Below are 27,530 nucleotides of genomic sequence, written 5' to 3' on the forward strand. Positions count from 1 at the left end.
CTCCGAGGCTGGAGCTGCAACAGATGTCCTTTCTCTCCGGTGGGCAGCCCAGACGAAGCTGAATTGCTCGGTCTTATACTAGTACTGCACTTGAGGCATGCCCAGTAGGGCTGTGGGGACAAGGCTTCCTCAGCCCACAAGGAGGGGTTAACTCTTTCCTGTCCAGTACAGAGTGAGTTCACCCCATTATAGTAACACTTAGATACTGCAATGATAAGCACTGTAGAAAGGCCTAAGATTGTTGCCTCAGGATAATTTCCCAGATGCTGGAGTTATAAAAAACAAAGCAAAATAATACATTTTCTAAAGTTACATTAAAGACATATAAACAGATGCATTTAGACTGCTCTGAAAAGTTTACAATATTTTAGTATACTATACAGTGCCAGACAGACTGTTAGTGCTAAGCAGTGGCTCACTATGGCCAGCTCTCCCTCTCTCTTTTGAATGATTGAGTAAAAACTGCTATTTAACTTTCTGTGGTGCTCCAGACAACACTGTTTCCCAGCCCCTTTCCTCCCAAATAAATCCCTAGAACTCTCAGCCTCCTAAGGATCCACTACCACATGAAAGGGGCAGAAGTGGCAAAAAGACTGGTTTGGGGTAAAGGGAGTGTAAAGCAAAACAACACATCCACTCCCAGAGTCGCACTGCCTTCTGTCACAGAACACTTCCATCTCTGGATTCTACACTGAAATAAGGGAGAGACATAAATAAAAGTATAAATATCTTAAACTAAACAAGGGCTATGAATGCTCTGAAGCAGTCCTCAGGCCTGGCAGTGCTCACCAAAGTATTTGCCTAGTCAGCCGGCAATAGGATGAGGCAGCTTCCCAACCACTCAGGTACTGTGGTAATATGACATTATGTAAGGATCTTGTCTCTGTATGTATGTGGGATAGAATTAATCAGTGTAATAAACTGTTGAGTAGTGGCTCTTTGAGTGCTTCTAATGGTTATACCAAAGAGGTTTGAGTCTGTTATTGCCTCATAGCTGATGGACTTGGTCCTTTAGCTCCTAGTAGTGGAGGGCTCGTGCTTTGAGATTCAGAGATGCTGGGTTCACTACTTGAAGGTGACCTGATTAGAGGTGTCATGACACTAATATAGCTACTATGCCATTAAAGCACCTGCTGATTCCCTGGCACAGAGGCCTATGCCAGTATATATGCAGTATATGCCAGTTTTCAATGCTATACTGCATGCTACTGAGGTTGCCTGTACCAGGTTATGTGTTTTCCTACCACATCAACATAAGCTAATTGTTGCTGTGCATCTAAAACCCGCTGGTGCTAAACAGTCCAATAAAAAGGAATGAGGAAGACTGATATCCTCTGTGGTTCTCCCAACCTCTCCTGCTTCCTCTTCCTCAGAGCAAATAGGTACGGCATTGCTACTTGTGCTTGATACCACCCACTGGACCACTTTAGAAATGTTGTACTTGTTTACTCTGAGGTGGATGAGGGAAAGGAAGTGGGGAAGGCAGGACCATTAGTGACAACACAGGGTTGCAGCTAATCAGACTTTACAAGCTTTGAAGACTTTATAGTCTGATGTGTTCCATTTTGTAGTAAGTAATGGAGGTTGTTTTCTGGGTGACTGCACAGTTTCCATCTAGATGTTCGTGAGCCCCATGCGTATGAGATTATATTCATTTTGAATATGTCCATTGGGATAGTGCCTGCATCATACATGATTTCATGTCCACTGTAGATGAGATTATGAAGGGTGAGGTGGCCCAACTGCCACTTGCTTCCTTTTTACTGATGATGGTTGTGAGACAGAACACTTGTAGAGTGCATGTCCTTACACGATGTGACAAAGTTTTAGTGTAGTTCTCCTTCAATATTATTGTAACTAGAATTAGTTTGTTTCCTTTGCCTCTTGCCAACCTTTATAATTAGTTTTTCTTCCCCTAGTCCTCTCGCTTTCTCCCCCCAATTACAGTGGATTACAGTCCTTATCATGGCAGAAACAGTTACCGGCTTCAAGAACTGTCTGTCCTGCAGCTCTGTCATGCCCTTAAACATTGTGTTCCCTTTGTCTTACATGCCCCTCTACAAATGGCGAGATAACAGAACATTGATCTGAATCTCATTTATTTTTTAAAAGAACTCTAAGAGCAGGGAGGTGACACAAACTGTTTCTGCTCAAAAAATCCTTGCTGCCTTCCACTTGTGCTATTTCAGAGAAACATGCAGCAGGAGAGTTTCCACCTCAGTGAGCTATAGCTTGATTCCTAGCTCCCGAGCTGCCTTTTCCTACAGACCTACTCCTTTACTGCCTCAGTAACTTTTGAGAGAGAAAGAAAAGAGCATGGCTCTAGTGGAGGATCCAGGTGCAATTTGTGCTCACTGACAATGAGTAAGAGACTTCTCTCCTCAGGCTTCATCCTCTAAGAATCACAGCTTGGACTACCATTGTGGTATGCCACTACTGAAGGGTAAATTTAGAACACAAGGACAGCACTGCCCTGGTCCTACCACCTTGGGAATGTCCTTGTCAGTACAGACTTCAGCACTGACATTTTCAGCATTTACCATGTTGCCCCTAGTACTGATCACAACCTTCACAGTTCTGAGTAACATTGTGGCATTGGACATCCTGGGACCAAAGAGTTTCACGGTACTGGCTGAAGCAAATCAACTGTTTCCAGCTTTCAACATACTCCCCTTCAACTACTAGAGGGTGAAGAAATCAACGGTGTGGGGAGGACGATCATCACTTCCTACACCAGGAGCACCCAGGTGACTATGCTCTTCTGGGCAGTCAATCCTCCCACCTTGGCCTCACATGACAAGCTCAAAGACCTATTAAGGAGAATTGTGGAAATTCTTGATATACTGCCAGAAGTCATTCAGGAGACGGCGCATAAGTTGTTGGATATTGTCACAAGGCAGTGGCTTCCTGGGATGCCCTCCTGTGACAGGCCATGACATGATAGACACACCTCCATTTTCCCCTGCAGAGTTTTCAGTAACTGCACATCAGGATCTCTTTCTTCAGTAATAACCCTCTGTGATAAATACGGGGGGAGAGAGCTCTCTTTTATGGACACCCAACCAGCCAGTTAGCTGTAAAATCCCTCTTGATAGCTGTTTTGTGCTTGCTTTACCTGTAAAGTGTTAGAACTCCCCCAGGTAAAGAAAAGGAAGAGGGCAACTGACCAAAAGAGCCAATGGAAAGGTAGAACTTTTTAAAATTGGGAAATAAATTTTTCCTTCGTCTGTTGTCCCTGCAGCCCAGAAGTAACACAGAGCAGCAATGCTATAAGCAGGACTGCTGTGTAAGGTTTGACCCAGGTATGAAAAATTATCTTCCATACCTAGAAGGAATTATTGGGACAGGAAATGTTTAGCTAGATACGATCAGGTTTATTTCTTTATTTTGGCTTGTGGATCTCCTCTGTGCTAACCCCAGAGGCTTTTGTTTGCTTGTAACCTTTAAGCTGAACCCCCAAGAAAACTATTTTGGGTGCTTAATTTTTGGAATTACTCTTTTAAAATCTAGCAAAAGACCAAGTTCAAGATGTATTTTATTCCTTTTTGTTTTTAATAAAATTTACCTTTTTTAAGAACAGGATTAGATATTTGGTGTCCTAAGAGGCTTGTGCATATATTTATTTAATTAACTGGTGGCAACAGCTAATTTTCTTTTCTTTCGCAGCTCTTCCCCAGAGGGATTGAAAGGGCTTGAGGGTATCCCACAGGGAGGAATTCCCAAGTGCTCCTTCCTGGGTTCAAGAGTTGTTGGGGTTTTTTTTGCATTTGGATGGTGGCAGCATTTTCCAAGGCAAGATCAGAGAAAAACTGTAACCTTGGGAGTGTAATATAAGCCTGGAGTAGCAAGTATTTTAAAATCACTTGAGTGAGGATCCCCCCAGAGTGGGGATTCAGCCTTGACACCCTCTTCGGGACCAGTTTATTACCAAAACATAATGTAAAAACGTCCATAACAAAAGTCCTCAAACATAGTTTGTTTTTCATCTCAGTGTGTATAGTCCTTAAAATTCCACATCTTGTAGTCTGTTGACATAAAACATACCACTCTCAGGTGTAATCTGCCATGCCTAAGTTGCTTCTCCTCTTCTGACAGGACAGCCATCCCAGCCCTTCCACTTGGCAGGTAACCCTTTTCTTCCCAGCAGGAACCCCCAAGTTTCTGCTAGGTGATCATTTTCACAGGGGAACATCCCTCAGCTCTCTTTGGTCTTCTGGCTTCAGCTTTCTCACGTGCCTTCTTTAAGACCGATCGAAGTGAGCTGATGAGTAAGGCTATGATTTTGTCATGGATATTTTTTAGTAAAAGTCATGGACGGGTCACTGGCAATAAACAAAAAATCATGGAAGCCGTGACCTGTCCCTCACTTTTTTTTTACTAAAAAAAATCTCTGACAAAATGAGGAGGGAAAATGGTTCGGTACCCTGCCCCCTCCCTCAGCCTGCTGCAGCTGGGAGCTGCAGGATCCCCTTTGCCCTGGAGCTTGAGAGAGTCCCCCTGCCACCTCTGCTAGTAGTTGGAGAGCTGGGGGTGGAGTCCCTTCCAGCAGCTGCTGAGTAGCTCTGGGGTCCCTCTGCCACTGTCGGAGGTGACTGGGAGCTGCGAAGGGAGGGAGGAAGCTGCTCAAAGCACTGAGCAGCTGCAAGGGTCCTTCTGCTGCCATTGCTGGTGGCTGGGGAGCTCAGGGGTTCTCACTGGCAGTGGCAGGTGGCTAGTTGTGGGAGTCCTCGTGTTGCTAGCACTGGGGCGCTCTGGGGAGGGCCCTTCCAGCAGCCACTAAGTAGCTCCAGGGTCCCTCTGCCACTGCCAGAGGCAGCTGGGGGGCGAGGATGCCGGCTGCTTGCAGAGGTTGAGCAGCTGCTGGGGGGGTCCCTGCCAGTGGCAGCGGCTGGAGAGCTCAAGGGTCCCCCTCAGTGGCAGCCAGGCAGTTGTAGAGGGGGTACCCCACAGTCAGCGGAGGCTGAGCTCCTGCAGGGGTCTCCTTCTGTTGCTTTAACAGATGTTACTGAGCATGCTCAGTACACTCTAGCAAATTCACTCAGATAGCAGTTTTTCACGCTACAGGGCGTTTGCTCAGCTGCAGGGGTTCCCAGTGTCACGGAGGTCACTGGAAGTCACGGATTTTGTGACTTCTGCAACCTCCGTGATATTGTAACCTTACTGACGAGTCTCAAATCCATTGGCCCTGCTCCCTCTTAAAGGGCTAGGGTCACCCTGTAACAGATATACTTCTCACGATGACACGAGGCAGACTAGCGTTGCCTATGAGCAAGGGCTTTCTCAAGTCGCAAAAACTATCTGGCACACTTCAGTATCTATCCCAGCCACCTCCAGGAAAGCAGATAGGAGATCCCAGCCAAGGAGTTGGACTGTTTCTATCAGCACCTGACCGCAAAGTCCTTAATTGTACAAGCAGCTCAAGAAGTTGAAACAGAGAGCTCCCCGAACCACTCCTTGTGAGGAGGGTCTTAAGAAACTGAATCTCTTGGGTCATAAAGGTCCTTTCTTCTGTGAGCCTCCAAATTAGAGTGGCCAACTATCAAGCCTTGTTCTGTAAATAGTGCTTCCTTTTCTGGGCTGGGTTTTCAAAGCTACTTGATAAACTGCCAAAAGTCCTTCAGGATTAGCTTAAAGACCCTTATGTCAGAAGGTAAACATAGTGCAAGAAGTTCAGTACAGGCTGCACTTGATGATTCCGATGCGGTGGCAGGGATTATGATGTCGGCTGCTGCCGTAAGATGTTTTTCATAGGTACAAGCATCTAGGATCCCTCAGACAATAAAGATAATAATAGATCTCCCTTTTTGAAAGTACCAAATTATTTAGCAGGAGCACAGTTGAAGCTCTTTATAGTCTCAAGGATAGAAGTGATTTTACATTTCTAAGACTCTACATCTCCACCTTGCAGAAAAAAACAGAGGTAGCAGCTCTACTATAGGCACACAATCTCTGCCCCAGTACTATTCTTAATAAATGACCATCAGAACCTCTGAGGAAGAAGCAGAAATTCCTCTTTGACCACCCTGTGACTTGGACTGTCTGGTTTTAAAAAACAAACAAACCAACCTTCTTCTCCCAAAACACCCTTCAGTTTCTACATGAGTATACAGCGACTGATCGGACCACGTATGGATCTTTTTCCTTTGTTGCCTCCCCCACTTCTCCTCACCAAGAGTCTTGGAATGGGATAATCTAGGACCAGCGGGTCCTCTATAGTAAGCAAGGAGTATCCATCTAGTTGCACACTGTTCCGACCTCTGCTCCCTTCTGTCTCCTTTCAGGGACTCCTTTCATGAGAGATGGTTGAAAAAATAGGTAGACTCCCTGCTACAACTGGCAGCAGTGGAAAAAGTGCACATAGTGTTCAAAGACAAGGGTTTCACTTCTTTCTTCTTTGGAATTAAGGAGATTGAATATCTGTCCTTGACATTTGATGTCTCAACATATTTGTTCATTGTGTTAAATTCTGTATTTCCCCCCTAATTTCCATGATACCTTACCTGGATCCTGTGGAATGGCTCACAACTCTCAGCTGTCAACACACACTTTCACATCTCCATCCATCTGGTACACAGGAAGTACCCATGATTTCTCACAGGAGCACTATGGAGTCCTGCCTTTCAGCCTCTCAGCAGCTCCTTGAGTCTTCACCAAATTCCAGGTCAAACTGGCTGTACATCTTTGGAGATGAGACATACAAGTTTATCCTTATCTGAAGAACTGTCAGGCTTAGAGAAAATCACCACAGCAAGTAACTGACTTAATTCATTTGATATTCCACCTATTCGCTTCACTAGGGCTAAAAGTCAACAAAGTCCACTCTGACCTACAACTGAGACTATAGAATTCACCAGGACAGTGTCAGATTCCAGATTGGCAGTAATGTACATACATTAGCAATTATTCTAAATGATAATCAATCAGACTGCTCCAGATGCATACCAAAACACTAGTGAGGATGTACTTCAACTCTTGGGATACATGTAAGCATGCACCTGTCTCTCACAGCAAGCCGGACTTGACCTTTAGCCTCTTCAAGGATGGTTGAGATCAGTATATTTACCAAACAGACCCAGCATAGACCTCCTTGGTCATTATTCCTTCAGAATTCCTATCCTCACTCATGCAAATTTGACACCATCAGCTCAGGATTAAACAAAGACTGTGAATGGCTTGCCAATTACAAAACCAGTTTCTCCTCCCTTGGTTTTCACACCTCAACTGCTAGAACAGGGCCTCATCCTCCCTGATTGAACTATCTCATTATCTCTAGCTTGCCTGCATATATATACCTGCCCCTGGAAATTTCCACTACATGCATCTGACGAAGTGGGTATTCACCCAGGAAAGCTCATGCTCCAAAACGTCTGTTAGTCTATAAGGTGCCACAGGATTCTTTGCTGCTTTTACAGATCCAGACTAACACGGCTACCCCTCTGATACTATCCTCACTAAATTGCTGGGCAGAGCAACTTTAGGTATGCAACGGCATTCCCTTTCCTCTGCCAAGACCTTAACGCAGGATGCCTCCACTCAAGGAAGGGGAGCTCATTTTGATCATCACGATTCAAGGACTACGGTTGGCCCAGGAGGCCATGCTGTATATAAACATCCTGGTGTTCAGGGCCATACTGTTGCATACAAGGCTTTCTTACTCCTTCTTTGAGTCCTCATTGTTCAAGTTCTGAAAGACAACACTACTGTGATTCACTCCATCAACAGGTAGGTAGGGGGAGAGATCCTCCCTACTCTGTCAAAAATGACACATCTTCAAAATTGGTGCCTGCTTCAGCACATTACATGAGGAGCTCTCCACCTACTTGATCCAGTAGGGTGTTTTGTAGATCAACTCAGCAGGGGCTTTTCAGAGAACTATGAATGGTCCTTCAATCACTCAGTCCTCCCACAACATCATGGTGGTGGTGATTCCTGATAGCAGGCCTCCTTTCTACAGTCCTTGGCAATAAATGTTGGACATCTTGCTCCTATGGCATCACAAGCTTGGGTTTGCTGATGGCCTCTGTGGGCACAGAAACTGTTCTATGCCTTCCCACAAATTTCTTTGATACCCAGTGTCCTCAGGAAACTATAATGAGATGCAGGCAATGTGATCATGATAGCCCTCACTTGTCCAGGCATTTTTTGTTCTTCTCCCAGTTGAATTTGTCAACTTGTCCACCAGTCACCTTAATCACTAATCACTTGACATAATTTCCAAGAAACAGGGCTGGATTTTGCACCTGTACTCTGCATTGTTACACTGGACAGCCTAGATGCTGGTTGGATGACTACTTAGAGGGGAGCTGCTGCTCTATAATTCTAAAACGTTGTCAAAAATAAAAAAACTGTCCACCAAAAAGACTTAGAGCTGAATGGGAAGAGGTTTTCTGACTGGGTGGCTCAGCAGCAGCTCTTGCATTGACAACCTCAGTCTTGGTTATTCTGAACTATTTACTTACCCTGAATCAATCTGTACTTTGTTAGTTCAGTCATGGTATATTTAGCAGCACTCTCCGCAAATCACCCTCCAGTTTGGGGTTAAATTTCAAATCTCATGGTGTCAAGGTTTTTGAAGAGCCTCACTCATAACTTCCCACCTGTTAGGGATCCTCTCCCCCACCCCACCCCCACCTTTCTGGAACCTCACCATAATTCTCACTGGCTTAATGGGACTCTTTCTCCCATTTTGAGCCCATGGTAACCTGCTTTCTTTAGCACCTGTCAATGAAAATAGACTTTTGGATGGTTATTACTTCCACCAGGAGAGAGGAAGTAATTCAGGCCTTTGTTTCTGGTCCCCTTTACACCATATTTCAAAAAGACCAAGGTCACTCTTAAGCCTCACATTAGGTTACTTCCTAAGGTAGGATAGGATTTCCACCCTAATCAATCCATCCACCTTCCAGTTTTATTGAAACCTCATTCCATCCAACATGAAATAAAACTTCACACCCTAGACATGATGCGTTATCCTTTTATTTAGCTTGTCTCTGACTGTCTGTGGCTTTTGCAGAAAGGATTTAGTAGGTTTTGCATTGTATTGAGACTTAGTATCAGATAGCTAAGAAAGAGCCTTTAGCTCTCATTAGAGCCTATTTCACTAGAGGCTTAGGTAGCCACTACTGCTTGCTTGGGTAATATACCCATATCTGAAATATGTAGAGCTGTTGCCTGGAGCATGGTTCATTTACTTACTGCTACTTATTCCTCGGTATAGGCTTTCATATTTGATGGCAACTTTTGTTAAGGCTGTCCTGCAGTCACTCTTTAAGTAGGACCTCTCTTTCTACCTCCAGGTTTGAGAGAACTTCTTCAATCACCAGGAGTAGAATCTGTATGGACAATCACTCAGAGCATGGTGTCTTATTTTGAAGAATTCAGTTGCTGTACAGTGTCTTGTCCACACAGATTCTACAAACCGTCCTCCTTACCTAATGATTTGGAGCCCTATCCACGTGGGATTCTTATTGGTAAAGGAAGTGAGTGTTGGTTCTGGCTCTCCGGCCCCTTATGTCTTTGGCTAAGATGATTGGAAGGGTAGGTGGAGTGCAGACACAGCCCTGGAGGTGGACACTCTTATTAAAAAATAATCTGATCTTGTGTGCATGGGATGCATGCACACCTAGAATAGGATCTTTGTGGACAATACATTTTGAAGAACCACAGTTACTGTAGGTTAAATAACCATACTTTTCAAAATAAAGGAAAGATACTGAGAACAGACAAAAATCTACTTTGTCAGCATTTAATTCCTGTGGTCTGGTTAATTTCTGCTTATCTCTGCCATGTAATGTCAGCTTTAAAGAACCTGAAATTGTCTTCAGTCTCCGCAGTAAAGCCTTTTCTTGGCTATTTGATAAGAATCACAGTTTTTGTTTAGTCCGTAAGTTTTCTTATCTTGTTTGTTCCATTCTGTCAACTCAGTCCATGAGAGTTTTGCCCCTTAGTCTTGAAGATGAAAGATACGGCTATTCAAGTAATTACTTTCCAAAATGTATGACAGTGCCTTCTTTCAATGTCTTTTCCCTTGGGAAATGGACAGTTGAAGCTGACATGCTTGCTTGTGTTCTCCTATCCTAACAATTAAAGGCTGCAGTTAATCTCAGAGGTGTGCATATACATGGCATAACTCATGTTCATATTTTCCTTCTCTGAAATATAGCATGTATCTTCCCTATACCTATTTATATAGAACATTGAGCTTGAGGTCTGTATTTCCCAATAATTCCCATAGCAACTCAATGTAATGCTCTTTTGAATAGCTTTTTAAAAAAACGAGATTCCAGGACTCCAACCTGTTACTGGTCAGGCTAATGGAACAAGCAGTTCTTAAAATTCTGATCTTTACTGATAAAGGAGGTTCGAAAAGTTATTTTTATTAAACAGAAAACTAACCTTCCAAATGCTCTGACCCTGTTCTGAATGTTTGTGTGTTTTGTGAGTTAGGGATGCCTGCTTAGTTCCAGAATAGTAAACTATCTGAATGCTGTAACAGAAATTAATGTGTACTATTTTTTGCCATTTTATGTTTCACAATCTCCTTTGCATCCTTTTTCTTCCCCACAATACCAAGTGTTTGATTTGAAAATAATTTCACATTTCCCTTGTTTGTTTCCTTTCCCTCCTCACTGCCTAGCCTATCTTTGTTTCAAGCGTAAACCTGACCATAAAACGTTAAAGTAATAGGTTTTTTTCATTTTAAAAATATATCCTTAGCTTTGTTTTTGTTTTTTAGTCTTGATCCAGAGCAAAAGGAAATGTTAATTGAAGTGATAGAAAAGCTTCTGAAAGATAAAAGTACGGTAAGTAACACAAATTAGTGTAATTTTTAAGTGTATAGTTGTACTGGTCACACTCTTTCAGCTGCACATCTACTTAATGATTGTCATTACGTACCATTAAATTTGAACTATACAACATAGCCGGCAATCTTAATTCTAGCATTTCCTAGCTTACAGATGCTTGAATTTGCAACCTTAATGTTCTTTTATGTGTAATTACATTGTATTTGAGAAATGTGATCATATTCTTAAAGTCTGCATTGTTATGTTTACACACAAGGTGGCAGAAAGGAGTTTGACTTGAAGTTTTAACTTTGGCATTTTCTGGATTTTGCATGCTTCATCATATCACCTTAATGTTCATAAGAGCTTTGGTTTAATATTGCCACAGGGTTTCTTTCTTTTTAAAAAGAATAATATTGAAAAAGTAATAAAACAAAACACAGAAATTCACTCTTTAGGACTCCAAAGCACTGTTGTCATGTGGGACGACGGGGAAGAGAGGCGGGAGAAGCACAGACAGGTGTAAATACATTAGTCTGGAACTATTTGGCTAGAAACCACCAGAATGTCCTGATCCATGCACATTAGAAACCCCATTGCAGGGAGTCAATCTCTTGCAAATTGTGGCCCTGATTCAGGATATCATTTAAGCACTTGCTGAACGTTCAGCAACTTAGGTATTGCCCGGTTTTAGAGCAGTGTGTTGCACCATGTATCTAAGGCCGATTTAGGAAAACATTTAAGTGTGTACGTGAAGATAAGCATGTGAGTAGAGCCATTGACTTTTGCAGGACTACTTGTCTGCTTAAAGTTAAGCATATGCAAAAAAGGTTTCTTGGTTTGGGACCTCAGTTAGCTGTGAAATCGTTCTCAAGAAAACTAACTTAGCGTATGAGCTTTCTACCAGTTTATTTTCGAAAGCACACTCTCAAATCAGAACAGATTTTCATAAAGAGGACTTATTTATATGGTAAAATTAATGTTTAGACCCCTTCCAATTGTTCTGCTTGTACAGATGTCTAGAAAAAGTAGTCTCCTCCTTGAAAAATTGTTTAACTGTTCTTCATCAGGAAACTGGCTGCTCACCAACTAGACATGCATCCATTGTCTGCAGGCAGGGCTATCCTGTTCTTCTTTGAGTGCTTGCTCATTTAAATTCCAGTTAGGTGTGTGCGCGTGCTGCGTGCACAGAAGTTGGAAAACTTTTCCCTAGCAGCTACCAGTTGGGCCAGCTGTGGAGCCCCCTTGAGTGGTGCCGATATGGCGCTCTGTATAAGACCCTGCTGGCCCGACCCCCCTTCAGTTCCTTCTTACCGCCCGGGATGGTTGTTGGAACAGTGGTCTCTTGCTAGCAAGCGCTCCACTACTCCTTAGCATTCTCTTATCTTTGTAAATAGTTCCCTTTGTTAGTAGTTATCTTATTGTTAAGTGTAGTATAGTGGTTGGGGGGGGGTGTTTCCCCTTCAGTGAGTGCCCTGCGGGGCTCTGGGGCATGCTGTTCCAGGGCTTCAAAACCTCAGTTCTTGCGGCAAGCCCATGCCTATGGGCAACCCCCATGACTCCTGCCTTAGGTGTCTGGGGGAGACTCCTCAGGTGGACAGGTGCAAAATCTGTAAAGCATTCAAGCCCCACACAAGGAAAGAGAGAGAAATCTGCCTCAAGCAACTCCTCACGGAGTCGGCACTGCCTCCCTTAAGATACGGGCCTGAGTGCCTTGGTGTGCAGTGTTCCCCTGGCAGTGCTGCCCGCAGCACCGCTCAAGGACCCTCGCCCTCTTTGGGACCGACAATCTCCCGGGCCCCGAAGATAGCTACCTCGACATCGCTCCCACTCCCAGGTCACTCGTGAGAAGCAAGCCATGGAAGAACATTCCAAAAGCCCTGAGGCATTCACCGCGGCCCTGACCAAGCCAGCTCTGACCAGGCCCCAAAGCCTGACAAAACCATGAAACCTCTATCTGCTCATACTAGTCCCATACCACAGGGGCCTCTTCAAGAGGAGGAAGTTACATTGTCCTCCACCCCGGACACCTTCAAGGCTGCTAGAGGGCTTATTGAGATGACAGCCATCCCGATGCCATCCCCGGCATGACTTCTGGTACCATCGATGGGTAAACCGGTGGTGTTTGGGCCGCCCGTTCCCAGACCGAGTTTCCCATGTCACACTGAGTCCCAGTGTTGTTCGGAGTCCTGCCACCGCACCGCGCACCAGTCCAGCTCACGTTGCCGGTTAGACTAGTGGTGCTGTTCTCGCAGCCCCGACCCTCGGAGCCGTTCACACTTGAGGGCGTTGTTGGCTGCCAGGACATGGTCCCGCTCGAGGTCCAGATTGCATTCGGTGATGCTGCGGCACTGTTTCGACTGGCACCGATCTGCGCACCGCACCCCTGCTTGGCACCGCTCATCATCGTGGCACCGCTCTCAGTCCTGTCGCAGATCCCCAACCCGACCCCAGTTCCCGTCTCGGCACCGGTCCACTTCTTGGCGCAGATCGTCTTTGCGACGCCAGTCCATGTCGTGGCACTGATCCCACTCTTAGCACTGGTCTTCTTCATGGCACCGATCTCCTTCATGGAATCAGTCCCCGGTACAGCACCGGGACCCGCTTCGGCACCGCTCCGTGGCGCTGGACTGATCACCCTCGTGGCACCGCTCCCCATACCGGCACTGGTCATCACATGATCCTCATCCGTCGAGGGACTCGGTGCCCCCCTCCATGCACTCCTGCACTGCTCCCCCTTGAAGGAGTCATCCCACTCGAAGTGCAACACACCATTCAGATCTTCTGTTTGACAGCCAGGACCTGTTCACTGAGCAAACTGACTCTCGCCTGCGTACTCTGAAAGACACAAGGAACACCATAAAATCCTTGGGCATGCATACCCCAGGCACTCAAAGAAAGCCATTTAAGCCTCAGCCCCTGCAACAGGGCCCCTTCCCGCCCAGACCTAGGCAGGACTTCTCCTGTAGGAGAAGCAGGTAACCCCAGCATAGACCATCATGCCCTCCTTCAGGACAGAGCCAGGGCCAATCCAAGCCTCCTCCAGTGCTCTAAGCACCCATTTTGAAGGTGTGCTCGAGGATGGACTACCAGTGCAAAACCTGGCCAGCTATCCCTTCCTGAACCGACTATCCCGTTTGTACCTTGCCTGGTCCCTTATTACATTGGACCGTTGGGTCCTTCGCACAATAGAGGCGGGATATTCTATGCACTTCTGGTCTACATCCTCCCCGTCCACTCCTCCCATCCCTCTTCAGGGACCCCTGTCACGAGCAACTTCTCATCCAGGAGGTACAGACACTCCTCGCCCTAGGAGCAGTGGAGGAAGTGCCTCGAGCTTCGGGACATGGGTTTCTACTCACGCTATTTCGTCGTTTCCAAGGCAAAAGGAGGCTTAAGGCCTATTCTGGATCTCAGGGAGCTCAACAAACACATCGTCAATCTGAAGTAATGCATGGTCTCCCTGGCCGCGATCATCCCCTCTCTGGACTTGGGAGACTGCTATGCTGCCCTCAATATGAAAGACGCCTACTTTCACATCTCAGTCACCCCATCCCACAGACGTTTTCTCCAGTTCATGGTGCACAAGATGCACTACCAGTTCACAGCCCTCCCATTTGGCTTGTGCACAGCCCCTCGTGTCTTCACCAAGTGCATGGTGGTCATGGCAGCTTTTCTTCACTGTCAATGTCCCTTACCTCGACGACTGGCTTATTCAGAGTTGGTCTCACCAGCAAGTCCAGTCTCAGATGTGGTTAGTCATAGACATGTTCAATTGCTTGGGCATCATGCTGAACGCCAGCAAGTCCATACCGTCACCGACACAGAAGATAGAGTTTATCGGACCAGTCTTAGATGCGACCCATGCTCGGGCTTTCCTCCCAGAGGCTTGGCATCTAGCTCTAACAAACAAACACCAACCTTTGCAGGTTCGCCACCACCACAGCGAGGCAGTGTCTCAAGCTGCTGGGTCACATGGCATCCTGCACCTACGTAGTGCAACATGCCAGACTACCACAGCCATATTTTATCTGAACAAACAAGCATACTCTGTCACAAAGCCCTTCTTCTGTGGAAATTCTGTTTAGCCCACTCCATCACTCTCCAAGCTTTGTACCTGCCGGGTGTTCAGAACATGCTGGCGGAAAGCTTTAGCAGACGCTTCCTCACGCATGAATGTTCGATTCTCCCGGACATCATCTACTTGATCTTCCGTATCTGGGGGTTTCCCCATATTGAATGTTCGCTTTGCAGACCAACAGGAAGTGCCCAGCCTTCTGCTCCTTCTGGGGTCACAGTCCGGGATCGATCGCGGACGCTTTCCTGATCTCGTGGTCAGGCCAGCTATTATTTGCTTTTCCACCATTTCTGCTGATCCACAAAGTACTTCTCAAGGTCTGCAGGGACAGGGCGGATGTTATACTGGTGGCCCCTGCCTGAGCCCACCAGTGCTGGTATCCCACCCTGTTGGATCTACTGATGGGGCGCCCCAACATCTTCTTCCTCTCAGTCCCGATCTCATCTCACAGAACCACAGTCATCTCCTACACCCGGACCTCAAGGTTCACCTTGTGGCCGTTTCAGCGTTCCATCCAGGAGCAGCGGGATGCTCAGTGTTCGCACAACTGGTCGTGCGGCGCTTCCTGAAAGGTTTGGAAAAGATCCATCCCTCGACGAAACGTCCCGTGCTGGCCTGGGACCTGAACTTGGTTCTTTCCTGTCTGATAGGTCCTTCGTTCGAGCCACTGGCTTCCTGTTCACCCCTCTACCTTTCCTGAAGGTCTCCTTCCTAGTGGCCATTACTTTAGCATGCTGGATTTCCGAGCTTTGAGCTCTCACATGTGAACCACCTTATACCATCTTCCACAAGGATAAAGTTCAGCTGAGGCCTCACGTAGCCTTCCTACCGAAAGTGGTATCTCGTTTCATGTAAGCCAGGACATTTTCCTGCGGGTTTTCTACCTGAAACTGCATGCCAACCTTCGAGAGCAGCGTCTTCATTCACTGGATGTTAGAAGAGCCCTCGCCTTCTATATAAACCGCACAAGGTCATTCTGTAGGATGACCCAGCTGTTTGTCGCCATCGCGGAATGGATGAAGGGCACTCCGGTCTCTGCCCATCGGATATCTTCATGGATTACTGCATGTATCTGTACCTGCTAAAATCTGGCGAAAGAAATCCCTCCGCCTGCTGTTATGGTTCACTCCACAAGGATTCAGGCATCGTCTATGGCCTTTCTGGCAAATATGCCCTTTCGGGACATCTGCAGGGCTGCCACATGGGCCTCAGTGCATACCTTCACGTTGCACTATGCCATAGTCCAGCAATCCTGCCATGATGCGGCCTTCGGCAGGGCTATTCTTCAGTCCGCACTACCTTGACTGCGACCCTACCTCCGAGGTAGGGCTTGGGAGTCGACTAACTGGAATTGATATGAGCAAGCACTTGAAGGGAAAAAAAAAAGGTTACTCACCTTTTTGTAACTGTTGTTCTTCGAGATGTGTTACTCATATCTATTCCATTCCCCGCCACCTTCCCCTCTGTCAGAGTAGCCAGCAAGAAGGAACTGAATGGGGGTCAGGCCGGCTGGGTATTATATAGAGCGCCATATCGGCACCACTCCAGGGGGCTCCACAGCCAGCCCAACGGGTAGCTGCTAGGGAAAAGTTTTCCGACTTCTGTGCACGTGGTGCGCGCACACACCGAACTGGAATAGATATGAGCAACACATCTCGAAGAACAACAGGTACAAAAAGGTGAGTAACTGTTTTTTCCCAAAAAGAATGCAGTGTTAAATCCACTCTCCAAATAAAGTGTGAGGTGGAGGTGAAATGTGGATGGGGATGCTGTGTTCAGGTAGGTTAGGAGGGAGCCTTCATATTCATATTTCTTAGCTTGCTGTGTTCTAATGGCTGCCATTTTTCTACAACCTGTTGACTGTTTTCCAGGTGACCTGCTTTGGGGTTGTGATACTTCACTTCAGTTTTGAGAAACCCTACTTAATCCTGATGGAGAGGGATTTTAGGACAGAGTGTAGTGTTATATCCTGGCCCAGTCCTCCTTTTGGGATAGTGACCAATCTGTTTTAAATGGACCCAAATCCTGGGCCCCATGTGCTTCTAAGGTGCTCTTCTCTCCCACCCCCACAATCTGGGTAGCCACTGGTCACCGTTCATAACTCTGGGTCTCAGGCACACTGTCCGGTGCAAACCCTGTGTCTGAGACCCTTTTTGGGTAGTGGAACCCCATACTCTGGCTGCCTTAGACCCTGAAACTAGTAGCTCAGCCCTTCTGATCCCTCAGTTGTTTAGATATTTCTCCAGAGTCTACCTGGCTGTGGGAGCTCTGGTTTTTAGTTAAATCCTTCAGGATAGTGACTGGAAAGCAAGGAGTATGCAGTAAACTTAGCAAAGAAACTTCTTAATCATAGACATTTTATTCTTAATAAAGTGCACTAGAGAATCACAAATCTTTGAAAAACAACACCAATCCTGCATGCAGCTCCTGAAGTCTGGTCTTACCTCATCTGTGCATACTGGCTTTCGTCAGTGTTCTTAGGCTAGGCAGCACTTCTTGCCTTCTCTCTCTTAAAACTGGTTTTGCGTGTGGAAATTCCTCAGATTTGTGGTCTGACCTTGCTTAGAGAAGCACCCACCTCTTAAACAGTCTTTTAAACAGCTGAGGCTGGGGGGGATTAAAGGTTCCAGTCTTCCCCCACTCCCCCGGTCAGGCTTGTTGAGTGTCTTTTAATGTCAGTGGCCTTATTGTTCCAGTAGGGGACAGTCAGTTAACAATGTTAACTTTCTCATTGTTAATCCTCTTCGAAGTGTTCCACACCCCCAACATGATTAGGAAAGTGTCTAGAATAGACTGGCCTTGTGAGAACTAGGCTGTTTTTCAACACCAGCAGGATCTCTCAAGCCAACATAGGGGTTGCAATACAAACTGAAGGTCACAATGAAGGTTACTATCAAAAGCAGTGTTCACGTTACAAAATGAAATTCATAATTTGAGAGAGACATATGCCTAGTCTGTCACAAAAATGGTCTAAACATGGTTAAATAGTTGTGGGCTGTAGCCCATGAAAGCTTATGCTCAAATAAATTTTTTAGCTTCTAAGGTGCCACAAGTACTCCTGTTCTTCTTTTAGCTGATTTCATGTTTCTGAAATGTATTAATTATCTGTGCGTGTATGCTCATGACTTTCAGGCACTCCCTGGATACGAGAAGTCAGGGAAGGCACTACTGATGACAGATTCTTGTTTTGGCTATGCTGGTATAAATGAGAGCAACTCCATTTAAGTTATTTACCCTCAGGGTAAATCAAGTGTAGAGAAGTATCAGGCCCTTCATTTTGTAACTCAACTTTTTAGGACTTAAAATCTTTCCCAGTGTCTTGCTCCTACAGAGTATAATGATCTTTTTGCCCTAATAATAAGAGTCTTCAGCTAGCACTAGCCTACTCTGAATGTTTACGAACATTACTGCTTTCTTGTGGCATGAAGATTTACTCCTAAAACTGACTTATTGAAAAAATAAAACACTTAACTACTATAATTGTTTCTTACACAAGTGAACACTAAAAGTTGCTTTTTAAGACTGCATGACTACTGTATAAAACACAGGCTCTTGAAGTTAACTCTTTAAGATTTAAAATTGATCCTAATAATTGGTGATGGTTATGTGATGAGAATACTTGAGCTTTTAAACCAGAGCAGTACCTTTGGGAGTAAGGAGGATGGAAAGACTAGCTCTACTTTTTAGTAAATATCTGTTAAGTACGTTAGTGTTCAGTGCCAGCATGTGTGGGTAAGCCAGTGTTTTCATAAGTTATTGATTTAATGTTGGTGAAAGCTGCACCACTGTGAAAAAATTACTGAGTTTGTGCAGATGTTTTATTGTGATAGATCTATTATCCAGCTATTAGAAGATAAATGACTCATCTTTCCCAGTTTCCATGCCTCCAGAAAATTGAAATAAGAAGGGGAATATCATTTGGGCTGTATGATTAGGGCAGGTGGGATGGCCATTAATTTTGAGAGAGAGAAATCTTGGCAGGCATAGGCCAGTGCAACATATTATCAATCAAACCTCGATGCATTTCTTCGGATGACCCAGCACTCTTAGGTTTTTGCAGCGTTAATTAGAATTCATGACAAAATAGATGCAAGGAAACGTTTTGTACCCTTCATAATTTTATAGAAAATTTATTGTTATTAGAGGAACCATTTGCTTAGTGTGATTTTTTTCATTACCAGCTTGTCAACTAGCATAGATAATCTGGAGAAAATATGAACTCCATAGATTGGGTGTCACTTTTGTTGATGGTTCATGTAGTTTACCTTGGAGCGCAGCCAATGGCTGAAGTCCATAGCAACAGGACAGAAAAACATGGCAACCAGTGAAAGACAAATGAACCATGTTTATTGCTTTAATATAAAAAATACATAAATGGAAAGCTGCATTTGAATTTGACGAGCTCATTGCTAGTTTTGTTGGAGTGATTTATTTTTTCTCCTTATACATAAAAGCTGCTATTGACACAGTGAGATGGAAATTAACTGACTGATTTTTGGAAATCAATATTTTTTTGTTTTAAATTCTGAGTGGATCATTTTGTTTTAATTCTAAATGTTTTTATAGAATATTGATGCTTTAATAAACTAAGATTATCAGCTATGCCTCTGATGTTTAGCTATACAGGAGGGTCATACTTTAGGGGAAATAGGTAGAGCTAACTAGAGAATGGTCCTTTTATTAGGGCAAAGTTAGAAAATTTGGGTATTCTTTTTTCTCTTGCTGTCTCTAAACTTTGTGTTCTAAATCCTCCATTCTTGTCTCTTGTACTAAAACCTTGGTTTTGGAAAATGGAGAGAATAAAGAAAATCAAGTTAATCTACTATTTTCTTAAGTAGTAGTATGCACATTACAGTAAGTGCTATGCAAACCAACTCAAATAATTGGTTCATGAGCTGTAAATATGACAAAATATCTGCTGACCTCAGCATATTCTTTGCATTTAATGGTACACAATGAAGTTCTTACAGTGCTTTGCTTTTAAAGAAAACCAAACCCCAAAGTCCTGTGCTCTGTTATGGAGGTATCAGGAACATGGATGACTAGAGTATGACATTATATGTGAAAGAAAATGTACAATCAAATGAAGTAAAAGTCTTAAATGAATCCACATGTCCCATAGAATCTCTATGGATAGTAATTCCATGCCCTAATAAGAATATAACAGTAGGGATCCATTATCGACCACCTGACCAGAACAGGGATAGTGACGATGAAATGCTAAGGGAGATTAGAGAAGCTATCAAAATAAAGAACTCGATAATAGTGGGGGATTTCGATTATCCCCATATTGACTGGGTACATGTCTCCTCAGGACAAAATGCAGAGACAAAATTTCTCAATACCTTAAATAACTGCTTTTTGGAGCAGTTGGTACAGGAACCCACAAGGGGAGAGGCAATTCTTGATTTAGTCCTGAGTGGAGTGCAGGATCTTGTCCAAGAGGTAACTCAAACAGGACTGCTTGGAAATAGTGACCATAATATAACAACATTTAACAGTTAAGGGGAACTATTCAAAAATGAGGTTAGTTAAACAGAAACTAAAAGGTACAGTGACTAGAGTGAAATCCCTGCAAGCTGCATGGACACTTTTCAAAGACACCATAATAGAGGTCCAAATGTATACCCCAAATTAAAAAAATTCAGTAGAAGAACTAAAGAAGAGCCACCGTGGCTTAACAACCATGTAAAAGAAGCAGTGAGAGATAAAAAGGCATCTTTAAAAAAGTGAAAGTCAAATCCTAGTGAGATAAATAGAAAGGAGCATAAACACTGCCAAATTAAGTGTAAAAATTTAATAAGAAATGCCAAAAAGGAGTGTGAAGACCAACTAGCCAAAAACTCAAACGGTAATAAAATGTTTAAGTACAACCAGTTGGGCCTCCGGACAATCGAGATACAAAAGCAGGGCCGCCCGGGGAGCGGGGGCAGAGGCGGAGGCAAGAGGGGCAATTTGCCCTGGGCCCCGCAGGGGCCCCTACGAGAGTTTTTCGGGGCCGCTGGAGCGAGGTCCTTCACTCACTTCGGGGGCCCTGGAAAACTCTTGCGGGTTCCGGGCCCCCAGAGCTTCTTCCACTCCCAGTCTTCGCCGGCGGGGGTCCTTCCGCTCCGGGGCAGAAGGACCCCCCACCAGTGAATTACCGCTGAAGCGGGACCCGCCCCAAAGTGCAGCCCGGTCTTCGGCGGTAATTCGGCCGTGGGAGGGCCCTTTTGTTCCGGGACCCTCCGCCGAAGTGCCCTAAAGACACCCAGCTGCACTTGGGTGATGGGTCCCGCTTCGACGGTAGTTCAGCGGCAGAGAGCCCCAGCCACGGGTCTTTGGGGCACTTCAGTGGCGGGTCCCCAAATGGAAGGACCTCCCCCCCCGCCGCTGAATTACCACCGAAGCGGGGCCCCCCACCGCCGAAGACCCCAGGCCCCTGGAATCCTCTGGGCAGCCCTGTACAAAAGGAGCGCTTAAAGACGATAAAGTCATTGCATAGAAACAAAGTGAATTCTTTGCTTCAGCCTTAATGGCTGAGGATGTTAGGGCGATTACTAAACCTGAGCTGTCCTTTGTAGGTGACAAATCTGAGGAATTGTCACAGATTGAAGTGTCACTAGAGGTGGTTCTGGAATTAATTGATAAACTCAATAGTAACAAGTCACCAGGACTAGATGGCATTCACCCAAGAGTTCTGAAAGAACTCATATGTGAAATTGCGAAACTATTAATCAAGGTTTGTAACCTGTGCTTTAAATCGGCTTCTGTACTCAGTGACTGGAAGATAGCTAATGTAACGCCAATATTTAAAAAGGGCTCTAGAGGTGATCCCAGCTATTACAGACTGGTAAATCTAATTTCAGTACCGGGCAAATTAGTTGAAACAATAGTAAAGAATAAAATTGTCAGACACATAGAAAAATGTAAATTGTTGGGCAAAAGTCAATATGGTTTCTGTAAAGGGAATCATGTCTTACTAATCTATTAGAGTTCTTTGAAGGGGTCAACAAACATGTGGACAAGGGGGATCCAGTGGACATAGTGTATGTAGATTTCCAGAAAGCCTTTGACAAGGTCTCTCACCAAAGGCTCTTACATAAATTAAGTTGTCATGGGATATGAGGGAAGATCCTTTCATGGACTGAGAGCTGGTTAAAAGACAGGGAACAAAGGGTAGGAATAAATGGTAAATTTTCAGACTGGAAAGGGATAAATAGTGGTGTTCCCCAAGGGTCAGTCCTGGGACCAATCCTATTCAACTTATTCATAAATGATCATGCGGAAGGGGTAAAAAATGAGGTGGCAAAGTTTGCAGATGATACTAAACTGCTCAAGATAGTTAAGACCAAAGCAAACTGTGAAGAACTTCGGAAAGATCTCACAAAACTAAATGATTGGGTAACTAAATTTCATTTGCCATTTTATGTGGATAAATGTAAAGTAATGCACATTGGAAAAAATAACCCCAACTATACATTGTGGCAGAGCTCTGACCTTGTCGCTGTGGGTTCCCTCGCTTCCAGGCGGTTTATGCTAGCTTCAGAGGCTCACTGCAACCCTCCACGTAGCCCTTCTCTCTCTAGGGCCAGGGATACAGTCTATTGAGCCCCTTTCATCATAAGCCAGCAAGAAGGTTGGTGAGAGAACTTCCACAGTCTCTGTTGCTCCTACAGCCTCATACCAAAACAGTTTAGCCTCCTATTCCGACAGGGGCCTGTCTTCCCTTCCCAGGAGGTGTTCCTGTAGTGGTGGGTAGGGGGGAACCCGGGCTGCCCTCTACTCCGGGTTCTGGCCCAGGGACCCTAATGGTAGCAGCTGTTGGCAGCCAACCTTTCACTGCCAGAGTTGCTATATTTCTCTGGGCCACTTCCCCACAGCTCTCCTGCTTCTCCCTTCTTCACCTTTACCTTAGGGCTCCCTTACCAATGACTTGAGGGTGTCTTCATTAACCAGCCCTTCAGCTGCACTTCCTCTCCCCTGACTCTCCTGAGCCTGACTGGAGTGAGCCCTTTTATAGTATCAACAAGGGCCTTAATTAGAGTCTGGTGGTCACATTACCTTAATGGCCTCATCTGACTCTTTGCAGGTTAATTGGAGTCAGGTGTTCTCATTAGCCTGGAACAGCCCCTGCTCTGGTCAGTCAGGGAACAGAAAACTCTTAATCCAGTGGCCAGTATATCTGCCTTCTACTACTTTGTTGTACCCAGTTGTCCTGGGTGTATCAGAATATACAATATGATGGGGACTAATTTAGCTACAACTAATCAAGAAAGAGATCTTGGAGTCATCATGGATAGTTCTCCGAAGATGTCCACACACTGTGCAGCGGCAATCAAAAAAGCAAACAGGATGTTTTTAAGTATCATTAAAAAAGGGATAGAGAATAAGACTGAGAATATCTTACTGCCCGTATATAAATCCATGGTATGCCCACATCTTGAATACTGTGTACAGATGTGGCCGCCTCATCTCAAAAAAGATATACTGGCATTAGAAAAAGTTCAGAAAAGGGCAACTAAAATGATTAGGGGTTTGGAACAGGTCCCATATGAGGAGAGATTAGAGGCTAGGACTTTTCAGCTTGGAAAAGAGGAGACTAAGAGGGCATATGATAGAGAGTATAAAAAATCATGAGTGGTGTGGAGAAAGTGAATGAGGAAAAGTTATTTACTTGTTGCCATAATATAAGAACTAGGGGCCACCAAATGAAATTAATGGGCAGCAGGTTTAAAACAAATAAAAGGAAGTTCTCCACACAGTGCACAGTCAACCTATAGAACTCCTTGCCTGAGGAGGTGAAGGCTAGGACTATAACAGAGTTTAAAAGAGAGCTAGATAGATTCATGGAGGTTAAGTCCATTAATGGCTATTAGCCAGGATGGGTAAGGAATGGTGTCCCTGGCCTCTGTTTGTAAGAGGGTGGAGATGGATGGCAGGAGAGAGATCACTTGATCATTGCCTGTTAGGTTCACTCCCTCTGGGGCACCTGGCATTGGCCACTGTCGGTAGACAGGATACTGGGCTGGATGGACCTTTGGTTGGACCCAGTATGGCCGTTCTTATGTTCTTATAGTCCAGGGGTGCCCAGCCCATGTCTCTGGAGCAACATGCGTCTCTTCAGAAGTTAATATGTGGTTCCTTAAATAGGCACTGACTCCAGGGCTGGAGCTACAGGTGCCAACTTTCCAATGTGCCAGGGGATTCTCACTGCTCAACCACTGGCTCTGTCACAGGCCCTGCCCCTACTCCACCTCATCCTGCCCCCACCTCTGAGCCTGCTGTGCCCTCATGCCCCCCACTCCCAACCCAGCCTCCTGCATGCCACAAAACAGCTGATGGGGAGGGAGTGGGAGGTGCTGATTGGCGGGGCTGGGAGGGTTAGGAAGCTCTGGGAGCAGAGGCGTGGGGCTGATGGGGCGCTGCTGACACATTACTGTAGCTCTTTGGAAATATACATCTGTAAATTTTGGCTCCTTCTCAGGCTTAGATTGCCCCCCCCCGGTATATAATTTTCTTTGCATCTAATAGAACAAAAATGCATGTTTCAAAAGTATTTATTTAAAAAAAAGTAAAATTCCTATGCCCATTATATTAGATCCTGCAAAAGGCCCTGAGTGCATTAAAGCCAGGGCCTCCTGGGGGGAGGGGGAGGCAAGTGGGGCAATTTGCCCCAAGCGCCGCAGGGGCCCCTTGAGCCACTCTGGGTTTTCGGCAGCACTTCGGCGGTGGGTCCTTCAGTGTAGCGGAAGACTCGGAGTGAGTGAAGGACCCGCCGCCGAAGTGCTGCCAAAGCCTATGAGCACTGCCCGGTGAGTGCAAGCGCCGCAAGCTGCGGGGGGGGGGGGGGAGCCACGATTGGTGGCACTTAGGCTGCTCTACCGCCGCTGCTTCATTCTTTGGTGGCAATTCAGTGGTGGGTCCTTCCTGCTGCTGAATTGCCATCGAAGACCTAGCCTTGCCCCAGGTCCCCTAAATCCTCTGGGCGGCCCTGATTTAAAGCTGCTATGAATCTAGTGCAGAGTGGATGTACAGATGGACCACTGAGTCTGTAGTTGTGCAGGTAAAGTGGCCAGCAACTCCTGAGTTCTCAGAACACATCACCTTTCAGTAAAGTGCAAAGGAGTTGATGGGTGATCAACCTTTCTGCAAATCCAGCTGCTTATTTTGAGCCAAAATGTGAATTTAGGAACTTCACTTCAGGTACCATTCTTAAAATTTTTGGTCAACATTTTAAAGAAACCTCTCTGTATTTAAACTACATCTAAATCTACAATAGTTTGTTGCCATCTCAGTTTTCAAACTAAGCGCAATATTTGAATATGCTGAGGTACATCCTAGTAGTTTTAATACCAGTATAACACAAGGTTATTTAGTAGTTCTAACCACCAAATAAATAGAAATGCATTTAATGACATGAATAATTACCTAAGTTGTCTATTACATCTATGCAATAATAAAGATTAATATAACAAAACTAAAAATACTGAAAACACAAAATTATCTTTCTATATGTGATATAATAATGTTCTATTTTCTGTTGCAAGTATAATGCATTTTTATTTAGTTCTTGCAAATAAGGAATTCATTGTTCTCTGGAATGCATTGCATATTCAGTAGGTACCAGCACATGGGCAGGGTTTGGGACAATAAATGCAACTTCATGGTTAGATTTATTAGTAATTCATAAAATTCCCACAGGACTTGAAATTTCTTTAGCGTAATGTCAAGACTATATTTTGAGATGTTTTCTTTCAGTTGTAGTTTTGGGCGCATACTAATTGCCCAAATGTAGAGAAAAAAATGTAGCATATGAATATCGTTATATTTAATATTTCTCAAGAAGTGCCATTTCAATAAACTATATTTCTATTTAATTGCTTACTTTAAGTCATTGGGGAAATTTTAGAAGATGAAATGCAAATCCCCAGCACTCAGATAGAATGACATTATATGCTGCCAGAAAGCTGGATTGCAGGCATGCTAACTGCATACATATCAGTTGCTTCATATAGAAGTTTTATCATGTTAGATGTTTTGCTTAACATGTTCCTTGACACAAAGCAAATCTTATTTAAAACAATTAGGAAAGGAAGAATAGTAATTCTTGACACACTGACAAGTGCTTCTGCTGTGTGTAACTGATTTCCTGGAGGCAACTTAAGTATTTACTGTATAGTGTTTGCTGTTCTGTCTTTTATTATTGAAGGTGATTATACCAATAGCTTTCTGTAGCAGAGTAGTAGACTAGAGGAGTCCAAAGTCTCAAACTAAAGTTACTAGAAATTTATTTGATTTGGAGCTTAGCGTTCCTTTGTTTAAAATTTCAAAAATTGTGTTGTGGAATTCATATGTTGGTTGTCTTTGAAGCTTGATGTCTTTCATGAAGTGACTTGCTGCCATTATTTCAAGGATTCCCCACAAAAGTTTTCCTCCATAGCACTTGAGAAACCCCATGCAGACGGAACCATGTGTTTGCAGATAATAGGTCTCTAGAATCTGTTCATTTCGTTTTTTCATGAAAGCAAAATTACTTTCATAACCGAGGAAAGAGGAAAAATTATCTAACAAGGACATTTTTTTATTGTATACATCCTGAAAATATTTATATGATGTTCCAAAAAATATACTGACTGTGCTGGTGGCATAAACTTTCAACTTGTGCACCTTTGAAATTGGAGGGGGGTGGGGGGGCAAACAACTTGTAGAAAAGTCTGGATGGATTCTGAGAAAATCCTCTGAGAAAATTGCTGAAAATATCTAACACACTCGAAAGACTTAAATTTGCTCTTTAGAAGTAATTTTATGAACCCCAGGGATTCTGGCAGTGATTGTTTAGCAGTCAAGAGAGGTTGTTGGCGCCATTATGTCAGAAATCACCCCACTTCCTCCTCCAATTTGGTCATGGAATGTTAATAAGTGCACAACGCTATTTTGTACTTGTACTTACCGTTAACTTGCAGATGTGAAGTAAGTCTTGCATCTGATAAATTCTTTGTGAAACCATAAATTACCACCCCTACCCCCTGAAAAAACTCAAAACAACTGGTTTTGCCTGCACTTTATGTACTAGGGTTGAGATTAAATATGTAATAGAAAGTTTGTCTGTTTTGTTTGACAAAAGGACATATTCTGCCAAATATACTGATTAATGCAGTTATTCGAATCCATTTTAAAATAAGACTTCACTTGTGTGAGTAGAGGGGGAGTCTTTTTCTGGCTACTATCTTTTTGCATAATAGGCATGCTTTAAAGTACTGAATTGTCAATATTAGTTCTAAGTACTCACATATGGATCATCTGTGGAGAGAATCACTGACTTGTTTTTACAATTTTGTTTTCTAGCTGGTAGCTGGGAGTGTGGTTATGGCATTTGAAGAAGTGTGCCCGGATAGAATAGATCTGATTCACAAGAACTATCGAAAGCTGTGTAATTTGTTGGTTGATGTGGAGGAGTGGGGGCAAGTTGTTATTATCCACATGCTAACTCGATATGCACGTACACAATTCGTGAGTCCTTGGAAGGAGGTAAGTTTGTCTCTTTTTAGTTCTCAACAGCTTGACAACAGAAATACTTCAGATTGTGTTGCCGTTCATGAAAATGTGTAGTTTCACCTTCATGAAATAAATACTAGTTCTTTTAATAATATATTAAAAATATATATATTTATTTTAAATCTTCAGTT

The 27,530-nt window shown here is 44.3% G+C and overlaps 1 protein-coding gene across 2 annotated transcripts in view; it reads left to right on the plus strand.

The window, feature by feature from the left end:
- The window catches only part of AP3B1 (adaptor related protein complex 3 subunit beta 1), a 310,175-nt gene that overhangs the window by 66,094 nt on the left and 216,551 nt on the right, over window positions 1–27,530 (plus strand). For both annotated transcript variants that reach the window (XM_050946875.1, XM_050946876.1), the window contains exons 6-7: window positions 10,736–10,802; window positions 27,190–27,372. In XM_050946875.1, the coding sequence (XP_050802832.1) occupies window positions 10,736–10,802; window positions 27,190–27,372 (250 nt within the window). The remainder of the gene's footprint in view (window positions 1–10,735; window positions 10,803–27,189; window positions 27,373–27,530) is intronic.

Source organism: Gopherus flavomarginatus, chromosome 3, assembly GCF_025201925.1.
Source record: "Gopherus flavomarginatus isolate rGopFla2 chromosome 3, rGopFla2.mat.asm, whole genome shotgun sequence".
Taxonomy (NCBI): Eukaryota; Metazoa; Chordata; order Testudines; family Testudinidae; genus Gopherus; species Gopherus flavomarginatus.